Raw genomic sequence first — 27765 nt, forward strand, 5'->3', positions numbered from 1 at the left:
TTTTTGTTTGTGAAAATAAGCACCAAACTAATCTTGAATGGAACACGTAGTTCATTTGGCTACATCCACTGTAGTTGTTATTCATTCTTTTTCATTTTTAACAATCATTGTTCCTGATTCCAGTAATTGCAGCTTTGTATTATCCTGACCCTTCCCTGATTAGAGCATCAGTGTCGATTTTTGCTTTCCTTATCGTTAGGATCATATAAAATGAGAGTCCGTTTAACCAACGGCTCCCCCACCCCCATTACTGACTCTCCAGCCGCCACCACACCCCCCCCCCCCCCCCCCCCCCCCCGCCCACCCCCGGTCCCTTACCCATCCTCCAGCCCCACCCTCCTTCCAACATGACCATTCTTTCCCCCTTTTTTACAAAGCTCTCGAACTGCAAGTCTAATAAGTTCTGTTTGCCTTTGCTTAAATTTAAGGTCAACCCTTGATATTCTAATATCTTGTTTCTTGTTCTTGATTTTTTTGGGAGGGGGTTTTGGTTTGGTCATAGCACCTAACTCATTCATTCTCCTCATGATTAGAAAGCAGCAGTGCTTAGATCTAACAGAATTTAGTGTTGCCCTTGATGTGGTAGCCAAAATGCTTCAACAAATGATTAACTTGTTATTTAATTTTCTGAGTAAATTTGATTTGACTGGCATTTCACCAAGCTTCATTTTCCTTTCGAAGCAATGAAATCCGTTAAAACCTATTACTGATGTTTATAAGGGATGTAGATGACTACTTACTGGAGGCAGCATTGAAGTCTCTTGTGACCTGGAGACTCCAAGCTGCCTCACTAAGTAGTTATCTGACCTGGAGACTTCAATGCTGCCAGTAAGTAGTTATCTGACCTGACTTCATGCGCCTCCATAAGGTAGTTACTGTGCTGGAGGACCAATGCTGCCTCCAGTAAGTAGTTATCTGTGACCTGGAGACTCATGTGCTGCATCCAGTAAGTAGTTATCTGTGACCTGGAGGAACTTCATGCTGCCTCCAGAAGTAGTTATCTGTGACCTGGAGACTCCAAGCTCCCTCCAGTAAGTAGTTATCTGTGACCTGGAGACTTCAATGCAATGTGCCTCCATTAAGTAGATCTGTGACCTGGAGACCTCCAATGTTTTCCTCCACTAAGTAGTTATCTGTGACCTGGGAGACTTCAATGCTGCCTCCGTAAGTGATTACTGTGACCGGAGACTCCAATGCTGCATCCAGTAAGTAGTTTATCACCTGGAGACCTTCCAATGCTGCTCCAGTAAGTGTTTATCTGTGACCTGGAGAACTCCACTTAACTAAGTAGTTATCTGTGACCTGGAGACTTCAATGCTGCCTCCAGTAAGTAGTTATCTCTATTCCTGGAGACTCCAATGCTTCCTCCAGTAAGTAGTTATCTATATTCCTGGAGACTCCAATGCTGCCTCCACGAAGTAGTTATCTATATCCCTGGGGACTCCAATGGTGCCTCTAGTAAGTTGTTATCTCTATTCCTGGAGATTTCAATTCTGCCTCCAGTAAGTAGTTATCTGTGACCTGGAGACTTCAATGCTGCCCCCAGTAAGTAGTTATCTCTATTCCTGGAGATTTCAATTCTGTCTCCAGTAAGTAGTTATCTGTGACCTGGAGACTTCGATGCTGCCTCCAGTAAGTAGTTATCTGTGTTCCTGGAGATTTCAATTCTGTCTCCACTAAGTAGTTATCTGTGACCTGGAGACTTCAATGCTGCCCCCAGTAAGTAGTTATCTCTATTCCTGGAGACTCCAATGCTGCCTCCACTAAGTAGTTATCTATATCCCTGGGGACTCCAATGCTGCCTCTAGTAAGTTGTTATCTGTGGCCTGGAGACTTCAATGCTGCCTCCACGAAGTAGTTATCTAAATTCCCGGAGACTCCAATGCTGCATCCAGTAAGTAGTTATCTATATCCCTTGAGACGTTAATGCTGCCTCCACTAAGTAGTTATCTGTGACCTGGAGACTTCAATGCTGCCTCCAGTAAGTAGTTATCTATATCCCTGGAGACTTCAATGCTGCCTCCAGTAAGTAGTTATCTATATCCCTGGAGACTTCAATGCTGCCTCCAGTAAGTAGTTATCTATATCCCTGGAGACTTCAATGCTGCCTCCAGTTAAGTAGTTATCTATATCCCTGGGGACTCCAATGCTGCCTCTAGTAAGTTGTTATCTGTGGCCTCGGAGACTTCAATGCTGCTCACGAAGTAGTTATCTAAATCCCGGAGAACTCCAATGCTGCCATCAACAGTAAGTAGTTATCTATATCCCTGGAGACTTCAATGCTGCCTCCAGTAAGTAGTTATCTATATCCCTGGAGACTTCAATGCTGCCTCCAGTAAGTAGTTATCTATATCCCTGGAGACTTCAATGCTGCCTCCAGTAAGTAGTTATCTATATCCCTGGGGACTCCAATTCTGCCTCCAGTAAATAGTTATCTATATCCCTGGAGACTCAAATGCTGCCTCCATTAAGTAGTTATCTTTATGTCTGGAGACTTCAATGCTGTCTCCACCAAGTAGTTATCTGTGACATGGAGACTCCAATGTTGCCTCCAGTAAGTAGTTATCTACATCCCCGGAGACTTCAATGCTGTCTCCACTAAGTAGTTTTCTGTGTCCTGGAGACTCCAATGCTGCCTCCAGGAAGTAGTTATCCATATTCCTGGAGACTCCAATTCTGCCTCCAGTAAGAAGTTGTCTATATACTTGGAGACTCCAATGCGGCCTCCAGTAAGTAGTTATCTCTGTTCCTGGAGACTTCAATGCTGCCTCCAGTAAGTAGTTATCTCTGATCCTGAAGACTTCAATGCTGACTCCAGTAAGTAGTTATCCATATCCCTAGAGACTTCAATGCTGCCTTCATAAGTATTGATCTACATTGATGGAGGCTTCAATGCTGCCTCCAGTAAGTAGCTATCCGTAGTTCTGTAGACTTCAATGGTGCCTCCAGTAAGTAGTTATCTACATTCGTGTAGACTTTAATTTTTCTCTTTAGTAAGGTGTTATCCATATTCCTAGAGAATGGGCCACAATTAAAGCCTGAAAGTACTTAAGTTTTAGTAAAATACTATATTAATACTTACAAGTAAACAATTTATACTCAGTAATCTTGTGGGTTTCTTTTTTCAATGTAAGGAATTTTACAAGAATGGAAATTTGAAAAAAAAAGGACATATAGCTTCAATTAGTCTGTATTTCTTGAGTCCTATAACAAAGGCTAATATGAAATTATGGTTGTGAAAAAACTGAACATGACATAGTTTTTAGATAGGTGCTATAAATTCATTTACGAAACCAGCTGATTTTAATAAAGAAAATTCATAATTATATAATTACAAAAAGCTTGGGTGTTTTACTTTTTAGCAATGATTATGACCAAGGACCAGCTCAAATGAGGGGAGAAATTTAGCCATTTAAGTTAAACGTAAAGAAATAAAATCAAAACCTGACGAATACTGAAAGCAAAAGCAATTCAATCCAGCTCTTCTATGTATCTACCCATTTAAGTTAGCAAGGTCAAATTGCTAACTTATTTCAGTATTAAAAGTGAAATACCTTACAAAGCACTTAATTACATTACACAGGATAATTCCATTGTAATTCCATTGCCAAGTGGGTCTTTAACAACCGATGAATTCTCGAACTACCACCATAGTTGTCATGAACTCATATGAACCTCACTATTCTGCGAATGATTCTCGTGGAGTTTACTTTCATAAAAATGAAAATACAATTGATGATTTCTTCTTGATGTTTTGTTAGGTCACATGTGGAGGGAAATTTTGAATATTGAATGAGATATTTGTAACAGTTAGTTTGACTTCAATAACTTGTTTCACACCGTCACTAATATCGCTGTGTCGCCGTCCACAAAGACCCAGCAATATTGTGAGGGTATGAGATTGCCACTAAATAATGATCTCCCAGGAACAAAGGTATGATTCCGGCAAACGCCTGCAGCAGCCACACCTGAATGAAACAAAGGTTGACGATTATGGTTAGTAAGCACTGAATATGATTTCCACCATTGCTATATTTAGTATTATTCTGTTATTATTACGATTTTTCTATATATTTAACAACTTAATTCACTAGTAATGTGAACTATTATTCTTATATCATTAATATCATTAACACATTGTCTACAGTAGTGATTAGAAAATATGAGCCTTGGCATCCAATAGCTCGACCATTCACATCCATCGTTACAAGACAAACAGGCTTCATTGCTGTGTTACCAGACCATTTTCATGAAACATAAGGGGATGGGGTAAAGGAACACTTTAAGGCAACTGTATGTAGTATATACGCTTATAATGGTCCAATTAGAGAGTTAATAAAGAGGAATGAAGTGATCTTTGGACAGCTTATATAAACTTTCTGAAAAACATATCAATGTTATTATAGGTATGCAACGAATGAAAGTTAAACTTGCCGTGCAACTGCTGTCCAAAAGTACATATAAATCTTTTGATCACTTCGACAACCAAGGATATTTGAAGAGAAGGGCTGGAAAATTACAAGCCATTTCATTCGGCTTGTTGATAGATAGTTTGATTTGTTTTATTCTCGACTGCCAACAGACAGAAAACCATCAAGAAATGCTCGCGTGACTAAACCTGTAAATGCAAGACAAAATCTTTCAAGACATGAATAGAACCGCTAGAGAAATGAAAGTGAAGAAAAGAACAATACTCTATCCTTTGTCTAACTTGCTAAAAATGGCAAAATAAAAACTTGGCACGACGTATGCTCTAAATTACAGACTAAATCAGGTGGGTTGGGGCACTCTTTTTGGTTGCAAAAGTCAAATGGGATCAGCACCCATCTCCAGTTGCATTTAAACATTGTCTCAGAGCCCACCTTTTAGGAAAAGACAGCTCACTTGTAAGCTCAAAGAGCAGCGATTAAAACTGCAACAGTGAACATGTAACATCCGCCTCATTTTCCCACGTTCCTGACAAGCAAGACGCATCATTCGAAGACGAAAGAAATTCCCTTCAGAAAGAACCCAGTATATCAGCAATTTTATTTTGCTTACCAGCATTTAATAGGGATGATCAAAGTGATGACTTCAAAGACCAGGAAGTTGAAGAACAAACATGGGAAGATGCCATATGTTGGCGGGTTCATTGCTCGCAAGTTTCCACAACTGGAACATTTAGGAGCAAAAATAACAAAGGAAGTTGACACAAAGATTGGTGCCATAAGCTTTAGTGAAGGGAAACTAATGAAACCTGGTGTTTCTTGATCATTTGAAATGTATGGATAGGATGTTTGATTCTCACCAAGGGAGGAAAATGCTTTAACAGCCTTAAAAGGAGCTATAATTAAATTAGCAGATATAATTAGCAGTTACATCCAAATAACTTCAGAAGTCGAAATATTTTGTTCCATGCCATACCCACAGTTTTTAGAATTCGAAATTTGAACAGACACATTAGTAGTTCCAGAAAAGCGGTGCATGTATTGAAAAAGTTAGCGACATAGCTATATTTGTGCAAAATGTGATTTTATGGAGATCTGTTAAATGTGTAATTTAGACATATATTTATATTATTGTTTAGAATGTTCTTTAGAACTCGCTCATGATTATTTAATATATTAAGATATAGTTTTCATTCTGACTATTATTTTCCTTCGGAAACATAATAGTATTTAATAACGGATAAAAAGAAGAAAGCAAAGGTAGGTTTTCTATAATTTCAATGTTATTTGGCGAAAATGTCCTAATGATCTCTCTTATGATGATTCTTCTTAACATAGTAGAATGAAGAACCAACATCTGAGTATTAATTTAATTATCGAATAGCTTAGAGTATTTAGAAAAATAAAAAAAGCGAAAGTAAAGGCAGGATTGCTATAGGTTAAGGAGCCTGACTGCGGTTATTGTGACGTCACGCACCTAGGCGTTTAATCTTGTACCCCAGTTTAAGCTGCCCATGACAAGACCTTATATTCTCTGGACCTTTGCATCAACTAGACCGTCTCACTCGACACACCAAGCACTGGCTCAATTAAGACCTTTTTTTTCCTTTTTTCTGTATTGCATTTGATCGTTTTCATATTTTATCAATACGTTCAATTTATTGTGAAATAACATTTTATTTTTTATGTGAATTGGTACTGCTTTTACGTACATATTATAGTAAAGATTTTACTGTCTCTTCTTCTCTCCTCAACAATACCACGACGCACGATATCTTAAAATCATTCATTCATTATTCCTAAAAAATATAAACGCTACCTCCCTCTACCTCAAGTTAGCTGTGTATCACCACAATGACGAATGATTTTGTTAATCATTTGTGCTAAATTTTACTGTGAAAAGCTTTGTTCTTTCTTTTGTTATTTTGTTAATATTGTTCAACTAAACAGTCTCACTCGGCACACTGGACACTGGGTCAATTAAGACTTTTATTTTGTATTGCATTTGACTGTTTTCATACTTTTTCATTACGTCAAATTTATTGAGAAATTTCCTTTGTATTTGAATTGCTATTGCTTTTAAATACATACAGTAATATTTTAACTCTCTCTTCTCCTTCTCTCCTCAACATATCAACGCTGCCTCGTTCAGTCTCAAGTCAGCTGGGCATGACGTCACCACGGTTACGTACGATTTTATACATCTTTTATGCGAAATGTTATATTGAAAGCTAAATTTTATATAAAATACTTTATACTTCAATGTATTTTGTCGAATATTGTTATAATTAAACTATATATTGTAAATGAAAAAATAAATTAATACAGTTTAACTTGTAAGACCCAATAGGCTGTCGAATACAAGTATAAACTAGATAATCAGTCAGTTCGAAGTACAAGCATTTGTTTGGCAAACGATACAAAATTTTCTCGAAAATTTTGTTCGAAAAACGGAAAGTTCGACATATGAAACATTTGACAAACGAGGTACCACTGTATATATATATATATATCCCTATCCCAAAAGACTCATAAATTTCTGTTACACAATAATGCTTGACTGGATCGATCTGATTACTGGTTGTCCGTGGAAATATGAATTTGGGGGATATCATTTCCTTAAGATATGCCCACTTACGCAAATTCAGTCTTAAATTTCACGGTTGGAATATGATTACAAGATTTGAGGTAAAACGTTGAAGTGAAAAAGGTGGAGTTAGGATTGTGGGTAGAGGTAGAGGAAGAAGGGTGGGGGAGGGGTGGTTGGGGTCTGTCGTCTCCCTACTTAACCATGTGGTGATTTTACGGGTGTTCTGATTGCTTGCGACCCACTTTTTTATTTTCTATATAGCGAGTCTGTTTCCCAGGTGAGAGGACAGGTCCTGGTGTCGGTCCTAATGGTTCTGTCTTTGCCTAAATAACAGACAGTGGCCCTGCATTGTAAGCCTTGCTATGCCTGGAATTAGGCCTAGCCACCTGAAGGTAGCAGCAGCAGTTAGAGCCTTTCTCGAGGATGGTGTTTTATGCTCGGTCCTAGAAGCTAGAATCAGAACTACCAACCACACCCAACTTCTCTGTTGAATCAAGGTGCATTCATGGTTGATTATGTTTAATGTTGCGTAGATTTTCCCTTTACATCCTATTGATACTTGCATGGTTGATGTATCTTCGCTAAAATAATTGATAATACACTATGCTATTAAATATTTGTTTCCACATTGCTTGGTAATGTTGGTAATTCTGTGTTGAATGAAAATTTCAAATTGTTTCGTTTCTATTGTTTGAAGTATTACTATACTTTAAAATAATTACTATTACGGAAGTTTTTTCTTATGATTGTTATAAATATCATAGATTTGATATTTGTGCATCATATGTTAGCTTTATTTTGCTTGATAGAGCTTTCACTGTAGAAAAAAAATTAGTTTTTCAGCTACGTGTTGTAGTTGCCAGTTAGTGAATTTAGAACGAAATCCTCTGAAATATGTCGCTTCACTTCTGGAACTTACTGTACTATAGCCCTATTATGGCTTCTAATTCTGTGAATGTAGATATTTACATTTTCTGCCACATTTGGGGTTCTCCTTTTTGAAAAACTTATAGTACCTGTCCCTAGGCCTACCTACTTTTCCGTCCTGGTGGTTTTGGGTTCTTGTATAAAATCTGGTTTTTCACATATGCAGGCACTCACAAGAATTACCTTTCTAACGCAGGTACTACTCACAAGAATTACAGCCTCTTCGTTGTTGTTCTTCTTTGCACTTCTGCATACCCGGTTTATACCATTCTCAACCCCTCTTGCTTTCTCATTCCGATTGGTAGACAAAGAAGCAGTTAAACTATAATTTGAATTTACGTCCGCTGGCAAAGTATACGTAGTTTCTTACGGGCTGCTCTAAAGCAAGGCTGTCTTTAATCGATATACGTGGCTTAAGACTTATTCTGAATTGTGGTGGTATTCGGCAGTCCAGGGAATGGCGGCGTGACGTCATGGCCTGTATGAACAACAAACATTCCGTTATTCCCGTTTCTGCATAAATGCGTTTGTAATTAGGCCGTCATCCATGTCAGACGATATTAATGACTGATTATAATGCTAATACGCCTTTTAATATGAGCATTGTCACCTTATCGACGGATATGTGCTTACAGACATTTCACCTGAGTTTTCTGCAAATACTGGGATTCCTTCTAAGCCAAAATAATTTTTATATCATACTAAGAAAAGGAGAGTTAATGAATGAACAAACAATGAATTTTTAATAATAAATAATATTACATGGAGAGGAATTTTGATAAATAAACTTAACTGAAGCAATAACACAATACTTAGCCACACCATTTTTTAAATTTAAATAAAGGCATATTAAAATATAGCGCTCACAAGCAGTTTTATATTTTAAAAATAGTTATATTAATCTATACTTGACGCCAGATAATACAAAATCGATCAACTGATGAGTATTTCCTATAACACAAACACATGTGATGTAACTAACATTGTTATAAGATAAATAATAATGAATACATAATATAGGATAATAGTAATTATATTATAGTAATATAGTACGATAATATTATAAAGTATAAAGAATTTCTGCAGATGTTTGCAAAGCAGGTGTTGGCTACAGCGGATTGGCAACTCAAGGATACCCTGTATGTAGTAACACTTCCACTTATGCCCTTATGATTCTCACAGTCTCCTCTGTCACGTTTCTTTGTTACAAAATGGAGCAATAACTCAGAACACCTATTCCTCTGGATGCCTTACAAATCTTGGTCAGACACTTGAATCACACTATCACAGCTGCAATCTGGTACTGGCGCAGTTCTATCAGTGGAAACTCTGCTCTAGAAACTACAAGCAGATTCTCTGCTAAAAAATTCTGTATTTCGATTGGTAGAAACTAGTACAATTGGACTTTCCACAGGTGGAAATCTCAATTGCATCTTAGCATTCACATTATTTAAGGTATCCAGTGTTATAATCAAGCCATCAGTAACAGAGAAACATGTCCATTCGATCATTAAATTCTTCATGACAGCAAAAAGGACATTCAACCAAAAACTGACGTTCAACCACATGTAAATTTGTTGACGACGTAAGATTATGAAAAGTTGCTAGGTGCCAAGAGCCTCTAGTTGACATTATCTTAATCAGCTCTTGTGACTCCTTGAGAAGCTGCAAAAATGCTCCGCAACTTTTTCACTCTCTTATCATGAACAATTCTTATCCTAAGTGGTACCACTGCGAGCTTGGTTGACCTTGCAGGTCTCTCTTTCTATATTTACACTTGTAGGCAACCTAGCTACACTTTCCTTTCAGGTGCCTGGGATAGATCATGGCTTTTCTTTGGGCATTATCTGTCCTGCTTTCTTCTTCTTACTTTGCAATTCAACTACCTACTGCTTCTTCCAGTCTGGAAGTATTTTTGAGATTCCTCGCCTGTAGTGTCAATCTTGTACAGGAGCAAGAACTAGTGCTGGCATAAGGCAAGCTAGGGCTAATAATAGCAACAGCTGGTGCACCTGCTTGCGATTGCTACCAGAGTTTCTACCGATAGAAAAGCTGATTTTATCATGACAATCATACTGTATTTAAACACAAACACATACCATATTGCATCCTCTGTTATGACAGATATACTGTGTTTAAACACACACACTCACACCCTCTACTCATTTACTTGATTCTAAAGAGCATTTATTTGGCAGAATGTTCCTAGGCAAATTTCTAAATTTTGAACTTCATTTTAAACATACAAGCGCATTTTGAATGCTACATAAATAAACAAGTCAAAAGCAAAAACTCAAACTAGAATAACATATATTATAAATTAATCATTATCTAAACGATTCAACCTAAAAAAGCTCTTCAGATGAACTGGAAATCCTCCAGGAATCTGGCAGCTCTCTGGAGGACGATGGTGACGTCAGAAATATGGCGGCGCAGCGTCTCCTTCCTCTGCTCTTTCTTCACTTTGTCCTTCGAAGTGTTGATTCTGAAGAGGAGGTCGCTGATGCCCGGGAACGCCGAGGTCCCGTAGGCGTCGTAGAGGCTCGGGGCGAAGATGGCGTGTCTGGGGCACAAGACAAATGAGTGAAAAATGGCGCAGTCGAGTCTTCTTTCAGTGGTCTCGGTTAAATGCCGTATGAGCCACGGCCCATGAAACTTTAACCATGGCCCTGTGGTGACCTGGACTATATCGTTGCCAGATGCATGAACATGGCTAACTTAACCTTGAATAAAAACTACTTTGGCCAGAAGGCTGCAATCTGGTGTCTTTTATGACTGGGGGACGGATGATCAACATAAGTTTGCAGCCCTCTAGCCTCAGTAGTTTTAAGATCCGAGGACGGACAGAAAAAAGTCCAGACGATAGACAGAGGCGGCACAATAGTTTGATTTTCAGAAAACTAAAAGTGAATTACTATAATTTCTTTGTAGATGATGGCAGCATTCGTTGTATTTTCATAAGAAATATTCGCTAATTACTGTATGTTCTTATTATCTTCGTGACTAAATGGCTTTTTTGTGATAAAACCATTGAAATACTCTGGTACAAGGGTTTTTAGAGGTTTATTTTTGTATCTAAACAATCAAAATAGGTTTTTATAAGTGTTTTGAGAGGGGTTCCAAGCATATTAACATCGAATTACCTATCCTTTGGGAATAACAGTCAGTAGCTGCAAGTATAAAGTCACTGTTGATTCAAAAACTGGGGCTAGACAGATTTTAGTATACAAATCTCTTTTGGTATAATATAATCTCAAGGGAAATTACTTTACTAACTTGTTGAATTCACTTACCGTTCCAGGGGTCGGCCTGGAAGACCAGGCGGCAGAATGAACGTCTGTTCCAGCTTCATCATCTGGTCGTTGACAGCTCTCAGCAACATCGGTCTAAAGAGAGACATTTTTTGCTGATTTGCTCCATGGTAATCGAATCAGGGTTTTGTAAAGGTCATCTTGTTTATATGGGAAACGTTTAACTTAAAGACATGAGGATTAAAGCATGAAAAATGAGAATTCGTACAAAACCTTATAAACTTGGCAATCAACTTGTTTGGAAAGTATAGTACAATAAATAGAAACATCGGGCTAAAGAGAGACAGGGGAGACGTTGCTTTTGAACTTTGCAGTCAGTGTTGTTTCCTAAGACTGTTTTCTATAATTCTTTAAGAGGCTGGTGACCTTAAACCCTTCAAAATCTATAGTTTCATTTATGATCAAAGCAACAGTAAACACACTCTCTTTCGGTTCTTATCTGCCTTGCGCTAGGCTGAATAGAATAAACTATAAAATTTAGAACTATGAAGTGTAACAGGAGGAAAACCTCGCAATAGTACTATGAATCAATATGGTGCGAAATATCATGTGCTATCAACATATTGATTTCGAGAAGAAAATAAAGACACGTATAAAAACATTTATGATAGCAGATCTAACCCTAACTAACCAAGAAAACGATCAACATCGGTCTAATGATTGAGTAGCAGCTGATAACCCACTGCATTGGCTTCTCAATCTCTAGACCGATGTTATCAGGTTGCAGTTGATGATAATTTTCCTGATTAGACAGAATTTTTGTGACATTCTTTGCCGATTAGCTCGTGAATCTAAGAACAGTTTGCTCCTTGGTAATCAAGTGAGGATTTTTCAAAGGCTAACTTGTTAATATATCATATGTTTAGCTCATAATAATGAGAATTCGTACAAAACGTCATAAACCTGTCAATCAACTTGTTTGGAATGTCTAGTACAATATATATAAAATCATTTACAAAACGCAAATTCCCAGCAGTTCATAATTAACGAAAGTAAACCAGTTATCTAATAGACTTATTTATTTTTCTATTTGGGAAATATCTATAGTCTCACTCACTAGGCTATACTCACCCCATGGTGTCTTTCGTCTGTTCTACTCGCTGGACAAACTTGTTTATGGATTGTGTGAGGTTAGTCACAGCTTCTTCGAGAACAGCTGAAAAAGGGAGTAAGAATATTATATATATTATATATATATATATACAATAATATAATATATACATATATATATATATATATATATACATATATATATATATATATGATATATATATATCTATATATATATATATATATATATAGTATATATATATATATATATATATACATATATATATAGATATATATACTTTTAACATCAATTTCAGCTTTGATAATCTTCTGAAAACTATGATTTTTTTTAAACATTCACTTATGAGACTAACAAAACACTGATAAAACTGAAGGCGTATTTAATTTTAATACAATATAAAATATACATTTTTAATATAATATAAAATATACTAATCTGTCCAGCCAGTTTAAGAATGCATCGTATTATCTCTCTCTCTCTCTCTTGAAGGAGGAGGAGGAGAAGGAGAAGAGGAGGAGGAGGAGGAGAGGAAGCAGAAGAAGAAGAAGAAGGAGGAGGAGGAGAAGAAGAAGAAGAAGAAGAAGAAGGAGGAGGAGGAGGAGGAGGAGGAGGAGGAGAATCAGACCTCTTGGCCACTCACGGAATTTATCGTATATCTGCACCAGCCTTTCCCTAATGCCGTTCGCTGTCAGCCTGACCAAGTTCTCCTCGATGGTCTCGGCCATCCTACTCAGACTGTAGGGAATCACGGCGGAGTCCGAGAAGTACTTGAGGAGGAGGGCGCTCATCCTGCCGCATCCCTGAGTGATCCTGTAATCGGGGTCGACGATTTTGTCCACCATGTGGAAGGTGTCGTACCCGGTGTGGAAGAACGGGTACAGGTGGACGTCATATTTGTTCTGCGGGAGACAGGAAGAATGGGGGGTTTATAGGCCTATACGATGATAGACGTGAATTAAAATAAACATTTTGAAGTAGTATAAAGTAGAGTTAAACTAAAAAATGAGTCGATAAAGCTTTGCACCTCACATGAATAGTGTAGTGTGCGTGCAACTGTGTTTGTGAAGCGAGCGCTTAGGCACCAGAACAGAACGAACTAGACTGTGTAAATTCCAAAGGCCTATTTATCAACTTTCCAAAGGCCTATTTATCAACTTTTCCGAGGCCTAAAAAGAAAACTGATTTTACGACTACTCACGGTGTCAAAGGCAAAGTAGCGATCCAGAGAAGGTATTCCACAGTAGAAGATGAACGCCGAGTGATCCGTTGATGACGAAAGCGTCTCTATCCTGGTAAAGAAAATGGAAAACACTTACTGATAACTCTGTCTCTCTCTCTCTCCGTTGGTCTACAGGAGCTTTTGCGCTTTTGGCCTAACCTGCAGAGCGCTTTCTGAAAAATACTCATCTTTAGTCCTAAGCTGCACAGCAGCCTGAAAAATTACTCATTTTTAGGCCTATGCTGCAGAGCGTTTTCTGAAAAATTACTCAGCTTTAGGCCTATGCTGCAGAGCACTTTCTGAAAGATTACTCATTTTTAGGCCTATGTTACACAGCAGCCTGAAAAATTACTCATTTTTAGGCCTATGTTACACAGCAGCCTGAAAAATTACTCATTTTTAGGCCTATGCTGCAGAGCACTTTCTGAAAGATTACTCAGCTTTAGGCCTAGGCTGCAGAGCGTTCAGAAAAATTACTCATCTTTAGGCCTATAAACTGCAGAGCAATTTCTGAAAAATTACTCAGGTCCCAAAGACCAAAAAGAAATACGTACAGAACTCGTAATAACTACAACTACTTTACACCCTGGAATCTGCGACATGTTGGGGGTATTCCCAAAGCATCAAACAATAATAATAAATAATAAAATTCCTGATTCACATGAGGATCGAACCCAGGACTTTCAACTGAAAGACAAGACCGCTGCCAACCAGGCCACGCAAGTATGCAAGCCAGCTACAGTGGTACTAAGGCTCCAGCTTTTTCGATGGCTTGTGTGGGTTGGTTGACAGCAGTCTAGTCTTTCGATCAAAAGCCATGGGTTTGATCCTGATGTGAGTTAGACATTTATGTGTTCCATGTGTGATTGCATTGATTATTTCTACAATAATAATAATAATAATAATAATAATAATAATAATAATAATAATAATAATAATAATGTACACTCACACAGGCTGAGATTTGTTCTGGAAAGCGAAGTCAGCTGCCCACTCCTCATAGACTGTCTCACCGTCACTGACACCAGGAATCTGTTTTGTGACGGAAAGACAAATTTCTGTGTTAAAGAAGTTGGACAGCCAAGGAACAGGCTCATCAAAGATAACACGTGACTTTTTATTTTATTTATTTGTACGGCGTTTTTACGTTGCATGGTTATTCAGCAACGGGGATAACACGTGACGTGCGCACAAGGCAGAAAGCAATACTGCAAAGAGTTCTTAGTCGTCTAGAGTCGCTCAGAGCGAGGCAAACTGTGGTCAGTACTGCATATGAGATGATATTGTTTCTTGAATATGAAGATTAGGAGATAAAAAATTTATATAGGATTCATTATGAGTAAAATATGTAAAGAATACGGCTTGCATAATTTAGAAAAAACTATATCAATATAGTTAAGATATAGCAAGAAATCTTGAAGTTTTGTATAATAATTAATTATAAGAAATTTGCTTTCAATTACTTTATTATATATATATATATATATATATATATATATATATATATATATATATGTGTGTGTGTGTGTGTGTGTGTGTGCATATATATATAGTTATATATATATATATATATTATATATATATATATATATTATATATATATATCATAAGGGCTCACATATTATGTTACATATTTTCTACATGAAATGGCAACAATTAAAGTTTAATAAGCAAATAAATTCATTAAATGGTCCCTAACTAAGTAGACTTAAGAAGACATTTGCTAAAAAAAAATAATAAATCAAGTAACTGTCAGTATACACAGTGTGTGTGTGTGTGTGTGTGTGTATGATACTAACTAGTTTCGTGATCTTATTGACGGCATCCCACAGGAGGGGACTGGCAGCAACCTGGAGATTGGGTCCTCGAGCACAGGCGTCCGAACCCAAGTACACGACAGCGCGGTCTTGCAGCTTGTTCACGTGGTCCTGCAATGAAAATGGAACAAGTAACTATTAGATCACAAAATATCCTAAGTCCTGGAAGAAGATTGGAACGAGGTAACCCAAATCCTGGAATGAAAATGGAACGAGAAAGACTATAAGATCACAAAGTATCTATAGTCCTGGAAGAAGACTGGAACGAGTAAGGCTACAAGATCACGAGGTAACCCAAGTCCTGAAATAAAAATGGAACAAGAAAGACTATAAGATCACAAAGTATCTTCAGTCCTGGAAGAAGACTGGAACGAGTAAGGCTACAAGATCACGAGGTAACCCAAGTCCTGGAATAAGACTGGACCAAGGAAGGATATAAGATTACAAGGTAGCTTAAATCCTAGGGCAAAGCTGGAACAAGAAAGTGCATAAGCTCAGGAGGTGGCTTAAGTTTTGGACCATGATTGGAACGAGAAAGGGGGTAAAGATCACCAATTGGCTTCAGTCCTGGAACCATACTGGAACGAGTGACGGTACAAGATTACAAGATAGCTTATGCCCTTGAAAAAGGCTGGAATGAGTAGGGATATAAGATCACAAGGTATCTCAATTCCTGGAAGAAGGAAAAGTATAATATTACCAGTTAGCTTAAGTCCTGGAACAAGACTGGAATGAGTAAGGAGCATAAGAACAGCAGGTAACTTATGTCATGGAAGAACACTGGAACAAGAAAGAGTATAAGATCACAAGGTAGCTTATGCCCTGGAACAAGACTGGAATGAGTAAGGATATAAGATCATCATGTAGCTTAAATCCTGGAACAAAAATGGAAGAGGTAAGAAGCGTAAGATTAAAAGGTAGCTTATGTTTAAGAGCAAGAATGGAGCAAGAATGAGTATAAGACCACAGAGTAGTTCAAAAGTCCTGGAACGAGAAAGGAGCATAAGGGCACCAGAGAGATTAAGCTCTGGAACGAGAAAACCTGTTACCAGTAACTTAACTGAAACATTTGATTAACTACAAATGAGTTTTGGAGATTTTGCCAACAACATCCATTGATATTATTATGTTCTGCTGGATGTGCAATGTACCAACATCATAAAAAAAACACCAAAAATTTCTTATAAATGGAAAACCTAGACTGAGATCCAGTTCAGCTTACCTCAACCCATTCGGTAGATCCCAAGGCACTAAATTCTTCAGCTCCCCAACTGCAAAAGACCATTGTTCGTCTGGGTCTCCATCCTGGAGGTAAATGAATCGATGGGAAAGATTAGAAACTACCAGGGTGGGCATTTACATAGAAGGCTCATTAGTAGTACATCCCGCTATAACATTGTGCCTCTCACCTTTATCTTGCATGCAGTCTATTGCTTAAAGGATATGAAGGTCCTTCCTTTCCAATATATTCACCGTTTTTTATGAACCTTTGACCATCTACACAAATAACTTATGCTTACAGCTTGAGCCTTATTTCTTTCATTCACGTTCAGCAACCGAATTTTATTTCCATGAAGGAGAGTTGGCTTAAAACTCTTTTCACGCATGAACCCTGACTACTATGTGCATTTACAATTCTCTACCTATTTCACCTATTCTGTGGATCACCTATTTTCTCACATTACCATTATCCATTTATTTACTTCCAAATAGCTACATCAACCATCAGCTTCCATTCTTCTACCGTCTCCCTAGTTCCAATTTATCCTCATAACCTCCCTAGCCTAACCTAACCTAACCTTTTCTTCCAAACTAACCTCAGAATTTTTCATACGATCTGTGACTCTCACTGATAAGTTTCAGAATTAACAGAAGAAGATGAAGAACCAACCTTTCTTCTTAAGCTCCCCAAAGACCCTGGCGACCTCCAGCATTTCTGCAGAGCCCGAGGAAGGGTCAACTGCACCGTAGCCCCAGGCATCGCGATGGTTTCCGAACAAGACATAGCGATCTATTGGGAGAATGACGAGAATATGATTTCAGTCTGTTATGAAGTAAAATTACATGCACAGACATGGGCATATGTGTGTGTGTAAATATTATAGTTACACACAAAAGACTTCCATTGCAGACCATTGCAAAGAAGAGTGTCAAAGGGAGTTAGAGTAATAATTTATGTGGGGATTACTGAGCAAACACTATTTAATGGAAGTTAAAGTGTTGAAGCTGAATGTGAAAGCAAGAAAATAAGAGGTTGAAGTAATATAAAGTAATTTTCCATGCAATCTCGGTGGAGTAAGAAGTACTGGAAAGGTGAGAAATCTTGATATTCATGGAAATTAGAGAACAGGGAAAATTGTGATCACTGTTTTGAGATAGTTTGATCCTGAGGAAAGAATGGTTCTAGAAGCAATATAGGTCGTTGAGAAAGCAAGCGACCTATACTTTGGAGAGCTTCCGTATAGAGACATAACTCTTGATTCAGTGGCTACAGTAAGACTATAGAAGTGGCCATTGACATATTTTATACGATTCCTCATGGGAACATGGTGTATTTATAATCCGTCATGGGTTATTCATTGAGAAATAATAATAGAAACTCACCCGGTTCCACCTCTCCTTTGATCGTTCCAATGACGTTGTAAGACTTCGTTATGCGCAACGAATTGTGAGACTGCAAACGGATGGTGTGGTCCCGAAATTCGTCCAACAGCTGTGGGCCCAGGTTGTACCCGACTTCCTTAATACCTCCCTTCCACCCTGCGGGAGGGGCTGGACCGCCCAGCTTTCTGGACAGGTGTGAAGAAGAATAGTTTGTTTACATTTGGTGCAGTTACCAGATGTCTCTGGCAAAGATATTCAATATTCAGTTATTTTTCCAAGGACAGACAAGGCAATGGTCACTGCAAAAGTCATACTTGAGAGAGGGGCACTTACTTCAGGATTTCCCGGGCATCGTCATACCCAATAGGCTGGCAGGGTATCTTGGGCAAAATGACATCTTTTTCATCCAGTCTGTAGGCATCCCCTTGTTGAGAGATTAAGAGCATTTGTTACTGCACAGAATTTTGAAATAAATGGATTGTTTGTGAAATGTTTGTAACTTGAAAAACTAAAGGACTATAGAATTATCATCATTATCATTAATAGTGAAAAATACATAATAATTATGTAAACATAGCCAAATATGTGTCTTGAACATTGAGATGTGGATTCTACAGAACAGAAAACTTGAATGTGAAAAAAGGAAATAATAATGATAATAACAGCAATAATTAAAAAAATCAATTATAGTAATGTTTCAACGATTTGTCCTAGAGATTTTTGTTTACAATTCAGAGGACTATGGGATGGGCAACCAAAACAATATTTCTAACTCAAGCTGAAAGAAACCGAAAAAAATGAAGTAAATAAATAAAGGGACATTAATCACTGGCTAGACAATTGCATTGAGATGCCATTTCCATCGACCGTCTGTTGAGAAACGGATAAGAGACTGATTTAAATATACTTGTGGAGGGCCACCCAGGTGTGAGAGGGTCGCCCAGTCCATCGAAGGTCGTTCCTCTCTGCATCCCTGATCCAGGAACCCAGAAGGAGTTGGGGTACACGTCCGCAGGACTCGTACCTGTGGCAGCCACGTCGTGAGGGTCCGAGAAGAGTATGATACCTGTCGCGTTCCTTTCTTGTGCGATGGTCACCTGTATGTATATATATATATATATATATATATATAATTATATATTATATATATGCAATACTATATATATATAGATAGATATATATATATATATATATATATCATATATATATATATATATATATATATATATATATATATATATCTATATATATATATATATATATATATATATATATATATATATATATATATATATATATATATATATATATATATATCTATATATATATATACATATATATATATATATATATAATATATATATATATATATATATATATATATATATATATATATATAACAGGACCTCATTTAAACAGGATGGCTACCAGACGACGAGGACAGATAGTCCTGGAAAGCCTGTAATTTTTCTTTGATAGAAATTTACACACCTGCACACACACACGCGCACACACAGAGTTTAACATTGTAAGGATGTTGATGTTTCATTATTTCTATTTGAAATATTATAGATAAGTATATTTATTAGTTGTCATAAATTAAATTGACGAGCTGCAAAAAAACTTTGGTACTTTCCATATATCATGATGGGCCTATATCTGATAGAAACGTAAATGGATTAGATTTTGGGTCCAGGACAGCGTTCCTAAAAGCCAGTTTTATGGAATCTTGGAGGAAGCTTGCAGTCAGTCTCTGAACTACGTATCCAGTAATTGATTGATTGAGTGCTATACACTGTCATCACGAGTTAGGTGAAGGTAGCGGAAAAAGTCAAGTAGGTCACATCATTTTGTCTATATAAGTTTTCTGTTTTTACCTTCATGGTCAAGAAGACAAGCGAATACAAAGTCAAATTTGTAGTCATACGACCACAAACATGCAGAAATCATAAAACACGAACATATCACACAACACACACACACACAAACAAAGAATGACCCCATAGTGACCTTGTTCCCCCTGTAAATCTTTCCGAAGCGAGCGATGACCATGTGTCCTGCGACGTCAATCCCAAGTTCCTCCAGTTTGTCGAAGTCCTCCACGCGCGCGTAGTTCACGTAGATGAGGCCAGTTCCCGGCTTCGTTTTGATGTCACCTTCAGGGATTCAAGAAATGAAGTTGAGATGGTCTTCATTATAAGTATTTAAGATTCATTTGAGATTAACAGAAATATGGAAAAATGCCACATTCAAAAAAATGGGGATGTATGTATCAATGCATGTAGGTTTGTCCCAGTGTGAGGTTACGCATTGCAAAATGATACTTATATTTCTGTTTGTAGAATAGAATAGAATAGAAAATAGAATTTAGGCCAAAGGACAAATGTTGGACAAATGTTGGGACCTACACTGAAACGGAAATTGAGAGTAAAAAGGTTTGAAAAGTATAAAGGAGGAAAACCTCGCAACTGCACTATAAACAACTGTTAGGAGAGGGGTAATGAAAGTAAGATGGACGAAAGAGAATATGAACGGAGCTTCAGTAAAAGGAATGAAAGGGGGTGCAGCTAGGGGCAGAGGGGACGCTGCCAAGAACCTTAAGTAATGCCTACAGTGCACCGAGTGAGGTGCACAGCAAAATATGAGTATGTTTGTATTCATAGGTGTATGTATATTTGTTCAAGTGTGAGGTTACTCATTGGCCATTGAATACTCTTATTTCTGTTTGTGATGAATTTATTTCTACTTTGCATGGAATATAGATATATACAACTATATAAAAAAACTACTATCTTCTGGGTTAATACTAGTTTTCCAATCTTCCTGAATGACTAAGTACTATTACAGTATTTGAAGATACTCCCATTCTTACTTCCTACTCCAGTTCATACCCACTTATTAACTGTCAACTTGGGAAAAGTCAGTTACCTGGTGGACTGTAGGCAGCATAAGAATGGACGAACTCCGGATCCCCATCGTCCTTATGCAAAACTTCTTCTTTAAATCTGCTCGTGAACACGACTTTGTCCGAGCCGTCGTGAATTGTGATCTGGAATATTGTAAGAAATAGGGACATTCAGCCAACTGTCAAGTTTCAATACTAGACGGATTCGAAACGCAAAGTGCTACTCTCAATTAGTTCGCTGACAAGACAGTTACTCACCAAGTTAGGGTTCGACTGATTGGGGTAGCTGAGGAGCAAGTCGTATGGGACAAGTTCAGACGAGTCGAAACCTGATTCGACAAACCTCTGCTGGATCATCCTGGCCAGTTCGTTGTCTCTGTCCGTCCCTGCCAATTTAGGTCTGCTGGACAGCTCTCTGGAATGGAGTTATCAGGAGTATAGAAAGTAATACAAAGTAATCATCCCCCAATCATCTTCATGCCCTACATGCCAAGGGAGAAGACGTGAGGTTGCCAATGGCCTCAGGAAAAGATGTTCATCTGCCCTTTAGGGGCCATTTCTTTTCACCCCCTGATATCATACTCTTCACTAGGCACTCGCTCTGCTTTAAGGCACAGTATTTCTATAATCCAGACCATTAGTTCAGCAATGGGCAGTTTGCACCACCTAGTTCCACCATGGTAGTAGCCCTTAATAAATGAACTGACCCTACACCAATGGACTGCACACTTCCTAGATGCTCTTAAGTCTTGGAATATGGAATGTTAGTACAACAAACAACTGTTATAGTAATGTCCAGCTAGTAAAGTTTTCTGTCACTGCATTAGCATTCAGTTTTAAGTGGTTGCCCTGAAAGTCTTGCGCCCTGACAATTCTTGTAGTCAAATTAATGCTCTTTTAGTCTAACCCCTTAAGCATGTAGGGTAATACTTGCATCTTCTACCCCATACACCAATCCATCATGTGCTCATAATCCCTAGCACAGAACACTCACTAATACTTAGTGTCTCTACAATTGCCACTCACTTATGCTCAAGGTCTCAACTTACTTCAAGTCATTCCTGAGGTTGGTGGTATTGATGAGGTCGAGTATGTCCTTGTTTAAGTGCTGTTCCGATTCCCATTTGTCCTCGACCAGTTTCTGAAACTGGCTCTTCTCCTCGTTGCCTCCCTGGGAGTCGCATCTCCTAAGAAAGGGTTCAAACGAAATGAAACATTAGGTTGTACAGGTTAACAGAATTAATAAAGTTGATTTAGCAAAAACGGCTTGATTAGACCACTTCTCACAGTAATGAAATTAAGAGATGAGTGTGAAAATGAGCATAAAGACTTATTAGATAATAATAGCGTGTGTGACGGAAACATCATAATGTCAAAACACTGTGCAACATTATTATTTCATAAGTATATATTTAACAGAAAACAAGCAATGCTCATAATAAATATTTATATAAATGGATTTTCTAATCTAATAATGACAGTATCTGTTGAAACATTGATGAAGGCCAATAAGACAAAAGAGTTTGAGCAGACGGCATCAAAAGCAGCTTACTGTGGAAAGCTTGGAACTGACAGAGAATAGGAAAGGTTCAACGAAAGAGTTCTTCAGTTATGCATAGGTAGGCAGCAGTGTTTGTGGATACAGATACGAACTACAAAGGGAGGAGGAATTACACAACTGGACTGTCGTAGCCTCAGGCCAAACCAGTGACTGAGGAATTTAGGTTGCATGCCAAGGCACGATTTATGGTGACAGGTGGATGCCATGGGATAACAGTACACCATCAAGTAGAACCTCCTCCTTCTTCTATGGTAAGATAAATCTTTTCAACTTGAAGTGGAGCCATTGTAGCATATGCCAGTGCCGATTTGGAATCTTCTTCTGCCAGTTGCATCCAGAGGTGTGCTGATTCTCTCATTCTTCTTAAGGGTGAGTGAGGGGGTGGGGTGAACAACGCCCTAACAACGGAAGCCTACTGGTGGTAGTACACTTTGTCTCTGGGCGGCCTGAAGGTAGCAGCAGAACAAATGAACAAGAATCCCCACTCCTCTCCCCCCTCTCTCTCTTTTCCAGGGGGAGGGGGAGGGAAGGGGAGGTGGCACCCTACCAACAAAAGCTTGCAGGTAATACGCCTTACTTAAAGGTTACCAGAAGTTATCAACAAAACAATGTAACACCAATCTACCCTTTGAACGAAAGTTTGTAGCTGGATACAGTTTATGGAACCTAAAATTCAGGCCAAGCGCTGGGACTTATGAGGTCATTCAGCGCTGAAACGGAAACAGAGAGTAAAGAAGGTCTGAAGGGTGTAACAGGAAAAAAACCTCAAAGCAGTTGCACAACGAGACAACTGTCGGGAGAGGGTTGAGGAAATTAAGATGGAAGAAAGAATATGAAAGGAGGTACAGTGAAAGGAATGAAAGGGGTTGCAGCTAGGGGGCAAAGGGACACTGCAAAGAACCTTTTAATAATGCCTACAGTGCACCTCACACTGTATAGTGAGAGACACAGTTTATTCAGATCTGTTACGACACGACAACCAAACCATGAAATTTGAATAATAGAAAAATTAAAATAAAACCAGGAATGTGTTGCAAGGAGACGGGAGGGGCCCATAAAAGGGTCATTAAGGGTCATCTGGAGGGCATACCCTTGGGCAGGCAGCCAGTGTCGTCATGCCATGCTGTAACCTCTTCAGTTTTCCTGCCCCTCTGCATAACTGGTTTCCTTCCCAAACAGGTTCTCTCGTCCCAGAGTCGACTACTAATTGTCCAGGCTGCTCTGGTCGGTCGCTGGGTGACTTAACTGGCAATTTGAGAAAGGAATTCTCGCCTGTCGCTTACTCGGGGCGTAAGCCTACAAACTAGTTTGTTGTTGTTGTTGGTGGGGGAGTAGGAAAGGTCTACGGAAAACCTAAAGCGGTCTGAAAAATGTATTTCCCTTTGAGTTAAACATACACGAATTTTAGGATACGATATTTATGATTAATCTATCAGAATGAAAAAGTAAAAAGATAAATAATGCGCATTTTAAACAGTACATAACTATTATATCAAATAAAATGTGGCGTACCTATTTATTTTAATTTCCGATGGTGAAACAACTCTATTTGACCAGTGTAAATTTTAGCACGCGCCGAGTAAGCTGGAGGTTGGATCATGCCTTGTTTTTGCTTTTGAATCTATAATACAGATCTGATCGGAATATACACTATTTACTATACTAATAATTCGAACATGATCTAAAGCTAGACATCCATCTGTTTGAAAATAAATACCAGTCTAATCTAATAGCAAATTTAAATTAAAAACTGAGAAAATTAATCTATGACAAGTCTTCGTCTTGGTATGAGCGATATTATATATATATATATATATCATAATATATAGATATATATATATATATATATATATATATATATATATGTGTGTGTATATATATAAATATACATACATATATATATATATATATATATATATATATATATATATATATATATATATGTATGTATAATCTTTCAAGTCTTGTTCCATACGAGTAGGTATCTCGAATCCAGGTAAAAAAAAAAAAAAAAAAAAAAAAAAAGTTATAAAAGTCACAGATAAAAATAGTCTCGGGTAAATAAGTCACACTTACCCTTCCTAGATAGTGACCGCCTCCCCATCCCCCCCAACCGCCCCTAACAAGGGTTTAAACCAGGTATGAATCCATGTCTCCACCTCTGCAAAGGTGTGTTTAGTATAAGCCGGTTGGGAATTACCGTAAACATACAAACAAAAGACTGTCAATATCATGCAGATAGAGACACACAAAATTTTGTGAATTTATCCCCTGTGACTTTATTACCGGCCATCATGAATTAAGGTGACTTATCTCTTAGTCAAAATTGGGAATTTTTCCCTGTGACATCGTTCCTATCCAAAATTTTCCATTTTTTTCCCTGTGACATTTTTCCTATCCAAAATTGTTATTTTTTTCCCTGTAATTTTTTCCTAGCCAACTCTGTGAATTTTTCCCTGTGATTTTTCCATAGCCAAAATTTTCAATTTTTTTCCCTATGACATTTTTCCTAGCCAATATTGTGAATTTTTACCCTGTGACTTTATTTCCTAGCCACCATAAATTGATGTGAATTTTTTCCCTATGACATTTTTCCTAGCCAACTCTGGGAATTTTTCCCTGCGACATTTTTCCTAGCCAAAATTGCGATTGTTTTCCCCTGTGACTTTTTTCCTAGCCAATATTGTGAATTTTTTCCCTGTGACATTATTTCCAGTCACCTCTATCTCATTTTCTGATTCTAAACCAACAAATAAAATATTGGATCTGGAACGAGTTCAGTGTTAAGAGGACAAGGAATGAATGCGAATGAGTTGGAAACTGTCAAGGAAGATGAATATTCTCCCAGAGAGGGCAGACCCTACTGCTCAGACAATTAAAATGAGATACTTGACTCTCCAATGCGTCATATCTAGGTGTACAGATTTTTTGGAAAAAATACTTGGGTCTTGTGCTAAAATCTGCAGTTAAATAGAGCGTTGTTTCACCAACGAAAATTGAAGTAAATACGCTATGCTTTATTAGAAATAATTTTTCTGTACTGTTTGACAGGTACATTATTTATCTATTACATTTTCATTCTAATAAATAAATCATAAATGTCCTATCCTAAAATTCCTGTATCTTTAATTCGACGCGAAACACCTTTTTCAGACCTTTTTAGGCTTTTCCATAGGCCTTTCCTAACCCCCTCCCAACAAGAACAAATACAAAAACAACAAAGTAGTTTGTAGGCTTACTCCCCGAGTAAGCGAATATGGTTCAAAAGAGTACGCGAAGAGTGCAAAAAATGAGTGAATATGGAGGAGTAACTTCATGATTTGTAGTGTGACAGACCTTCTTGCTAAACAAGACAATACTTGGAATGCAAAACCACACGCCAAGCGCTGGGACCCACGAGGTCATTCAGCGCTGAAAATAACGTTGAAACAGCTGTTGGCAGAGGGAGGAAAGAGAGATATATAAGAAAGAATATGAGCGGAGGTATAGTAAAAAGGAATGAAAGGGGCTGCAGCTATCCGAGGTGATGCTGGTAAGCAGCTTAAGCAACGCCAACAGTGCACAACCGGAGGTGCACTGACGGCGCTACCATGGCCTACGGGGAAAGATAAATACTTACTTCACTCGAAGATGGTTGGTTCCAGTCAGCTTCGAACTGCTGCGCTGACCAATGAAGATTCCTAGTAGCAGACTCAAGATGGCGGCTACGGCAACGAACCCCAGCCCAGACTTTGGACCGTACATCTAGAAAAAAGAAAATAAACAAATAAAAATTATTACGTACGGTAAGATCGTAAGCTATCCCCAATGTAAGTTAAGTATATTTCAGTTTTACCAGACCACTGAGCTGATTAACAGCTCTCCTAGGACTGGACCGAAGGATTAGATAATTTTACGTGACTAGAAACCAATTGGTTACCTAGCAACGGGACGTACAGCTTATTATGGGATCCGAACCACAGTGTATCGAGAAATGAATTTCTATCACCAGAAATTAATTCCTCTGGTTCCGAGTTGGCCGAACCGAGAATCGATCTTCGGACCACCGGGTTGGTAGCCGAGCGCGAGAATGCACTCGGCCAACGTGGTGTAAATCATATTTAATACTAAGTGGTATTTGAAGCTAAACTTTCACGAATATGACATTTATATGATTTAAGCTCACAGGGCTATTAGAAATGGAAGCGAGAACTTGAAGAACAGATATACGACACTACTCAAACATCAGTTATTTCTAAGTGCAAGGATTTGTATATCATCATTAAACATACGAGGGAAAGAAATAACATTAATTTTTGTGGAAATGTAGGTCTAATTAATTTCTGCGTTGTTTTGTGAGGAATATACAGAAAAGAAAGGCGAGAGCAAGAAGGAGAATTTAGGAAGATTTCTATTCAGTAAAAATGATATTGAAAACGTAAGAGAAATGTTAGACCATATGAAGAGAAAAGTGCAAAATAGATAAAAGGCTTTAAAAAAACTAGGCAGGTATATATATATATATATATATATATATATATATATATATATATATATATATATATATATATATACATGTATTACTGTGAGAACGTTAACAAGAAAAGAGGTTTGAATTAAAGAAAATAATATAGGCTTCTTTCTAACGAGACAATAGTAGCAGAATAAGCAATTATCCCCAGCCATTAATATTTTCCCTTTTGACAATGATCTCAGGTTATTATATCAATCACAAACTCTGGTTACCTTTTAAAAACATTTAAATTCTGACATGAGTTGTGGCATATTTATATCATAATAGAGTTATAATAACAAAAATGGATAATTTACCAGAAGACCATGGCCTATTCATTTAATTTGCCAATAAGTATATAAATAAAAGTCAAAGTTACTATTTGCATCACAGTTCAAAAGAAAATCAGTTGGTGTAAGGAAAATGTAACTCACTTTTGGAATAGAAGCTCCACGACAACCAGTAAATTACTCAGAGATCACAGAACTGATCTCTGTAACTGTCTTTGTGCACGAAGAGCTGTGGAAAACGTCCAATAGAATGTTGCCAATTAACAAGCACCAGAGTGCTTGCTTCCTTCAAGACGGGCCCCGGAAGAATGACCTAAGCCTGGCCAGCAAGGAGTGGTTATCAACTCCCCTAAAACACCCCACCCCCTCCCCCCACCCACCAAGTCCCATCCATCTCCCCACATCCAACGAGAACCGATAAGACTAAATCAACGTCCGCCCAACGCCACCCAGAGAACCTAGACTCAGGAGTCAAAGTACCGTTGGTTTCCTCCACATGCTTGGCCCCAAAGCAGGAAGCAATGCGGGTCGATAGGACATCATAACATTG

The 27765-nt window shown here is 37.9% G+C and overlaps 1 protein-coding gene across 4 annotated transcripts in view; it reads right to left on the bottom strand.

Annotated features, from left to right (window-relative positions):
* The window catches only part of LOC135218254 (N-acetylated-alpha-linked acidic dipeptidase 2-like), a 54075-nt gene extending 26538 nt beyond the window's left edge, over positions 1 to 27537 (bottom strand). The window contains exons 1-18 of one of the 4 annotated variants that reach the window (XM_064254426.1): positions 27360 to 27537; positions 26053 to 26177; positions 21922 to 22059; positions 21131 to 21287; positions 20896 to 21016; positions 19978 to 20123; positions 18875 to 19064; positions 18301 to 18391; positions 17968 to 18152; positions 17255 to 17374; positions 16586 to 16668; positions 15346 to 15474; positions 14499 to 14578; positions 13526 to 13616; positions 12968 to 13226; positions 12327 to 12411; positions 11238 to 11330; positions 10290 to 10507 (exon numbers count right to left, since the gene is read on the bottom strand). In XM_064254426.1, the coding sequence (XP_064110496.1) occupies positions 10303 to 10507; positions 11238 to 11330; positions 12327 to 12411; positions 12968 to 13226; positions 13526 to 13616; positions 14499 to 14578; positions 15346 to 15474; positions 16586 to 16668; positions 17255 to 17374; positions 17968 to 18152; positions 18301 to 18391; positions 18875 to 19064; positions 19978 to 20123; positions 20896 to 21016; positions 21131 to 21287; positions 21922 to 22059; positions 26053 to 26177 (2298 nt within the window). In that variant the 5' untranslated portion in view covers positions 27360 to 27537 and the 3' untranslated portion in view covers positions 10290 to 10302. The remainder of the gene's footprint in view (positions 1 to 10289; positions 10508 to 11237; positions 11331 to 12326; positions 12412 to 12967; positions 13227 to 13525; positions 13617 to 14498; positions 14579 to 15345; positions 15475 to 16585; positions 16669 to 17254; positions 17375 to 17967; positions 18153 to 18300; positions 18392 to 18874; positions 19065 to 19977; positions 20124 to 20895; positions 21017 to 21130; positions 21288 to 21921; positions 22060 to 26052; positions 26178 to 27359) is intronic. The other 3 variants (XM_064254425.1, XM_064254424.1, XM_064254422.1) reach the window with 3 other exon arrangements.
* Positions 27538 to 27765: the final 228 nt, after the last annotated feature.

The sequence above is a fragment of the Macrobrachium nipponense genome, chromosome 9 (assembly GCF_015104395.2).
Source record: "Macrobrachium nipponense isolate FS-2020 chromosome 9, ASM1510439v2, whole genome shotgun sequence".
NCBI classification, from domain to species: domain Eukaryota; kingdom Metazoa; phylum Arthropoda; class Malacostraca; order Decapoda; family Palaemonidae; genus Macrobrachium; species Macrobrachium nipponense.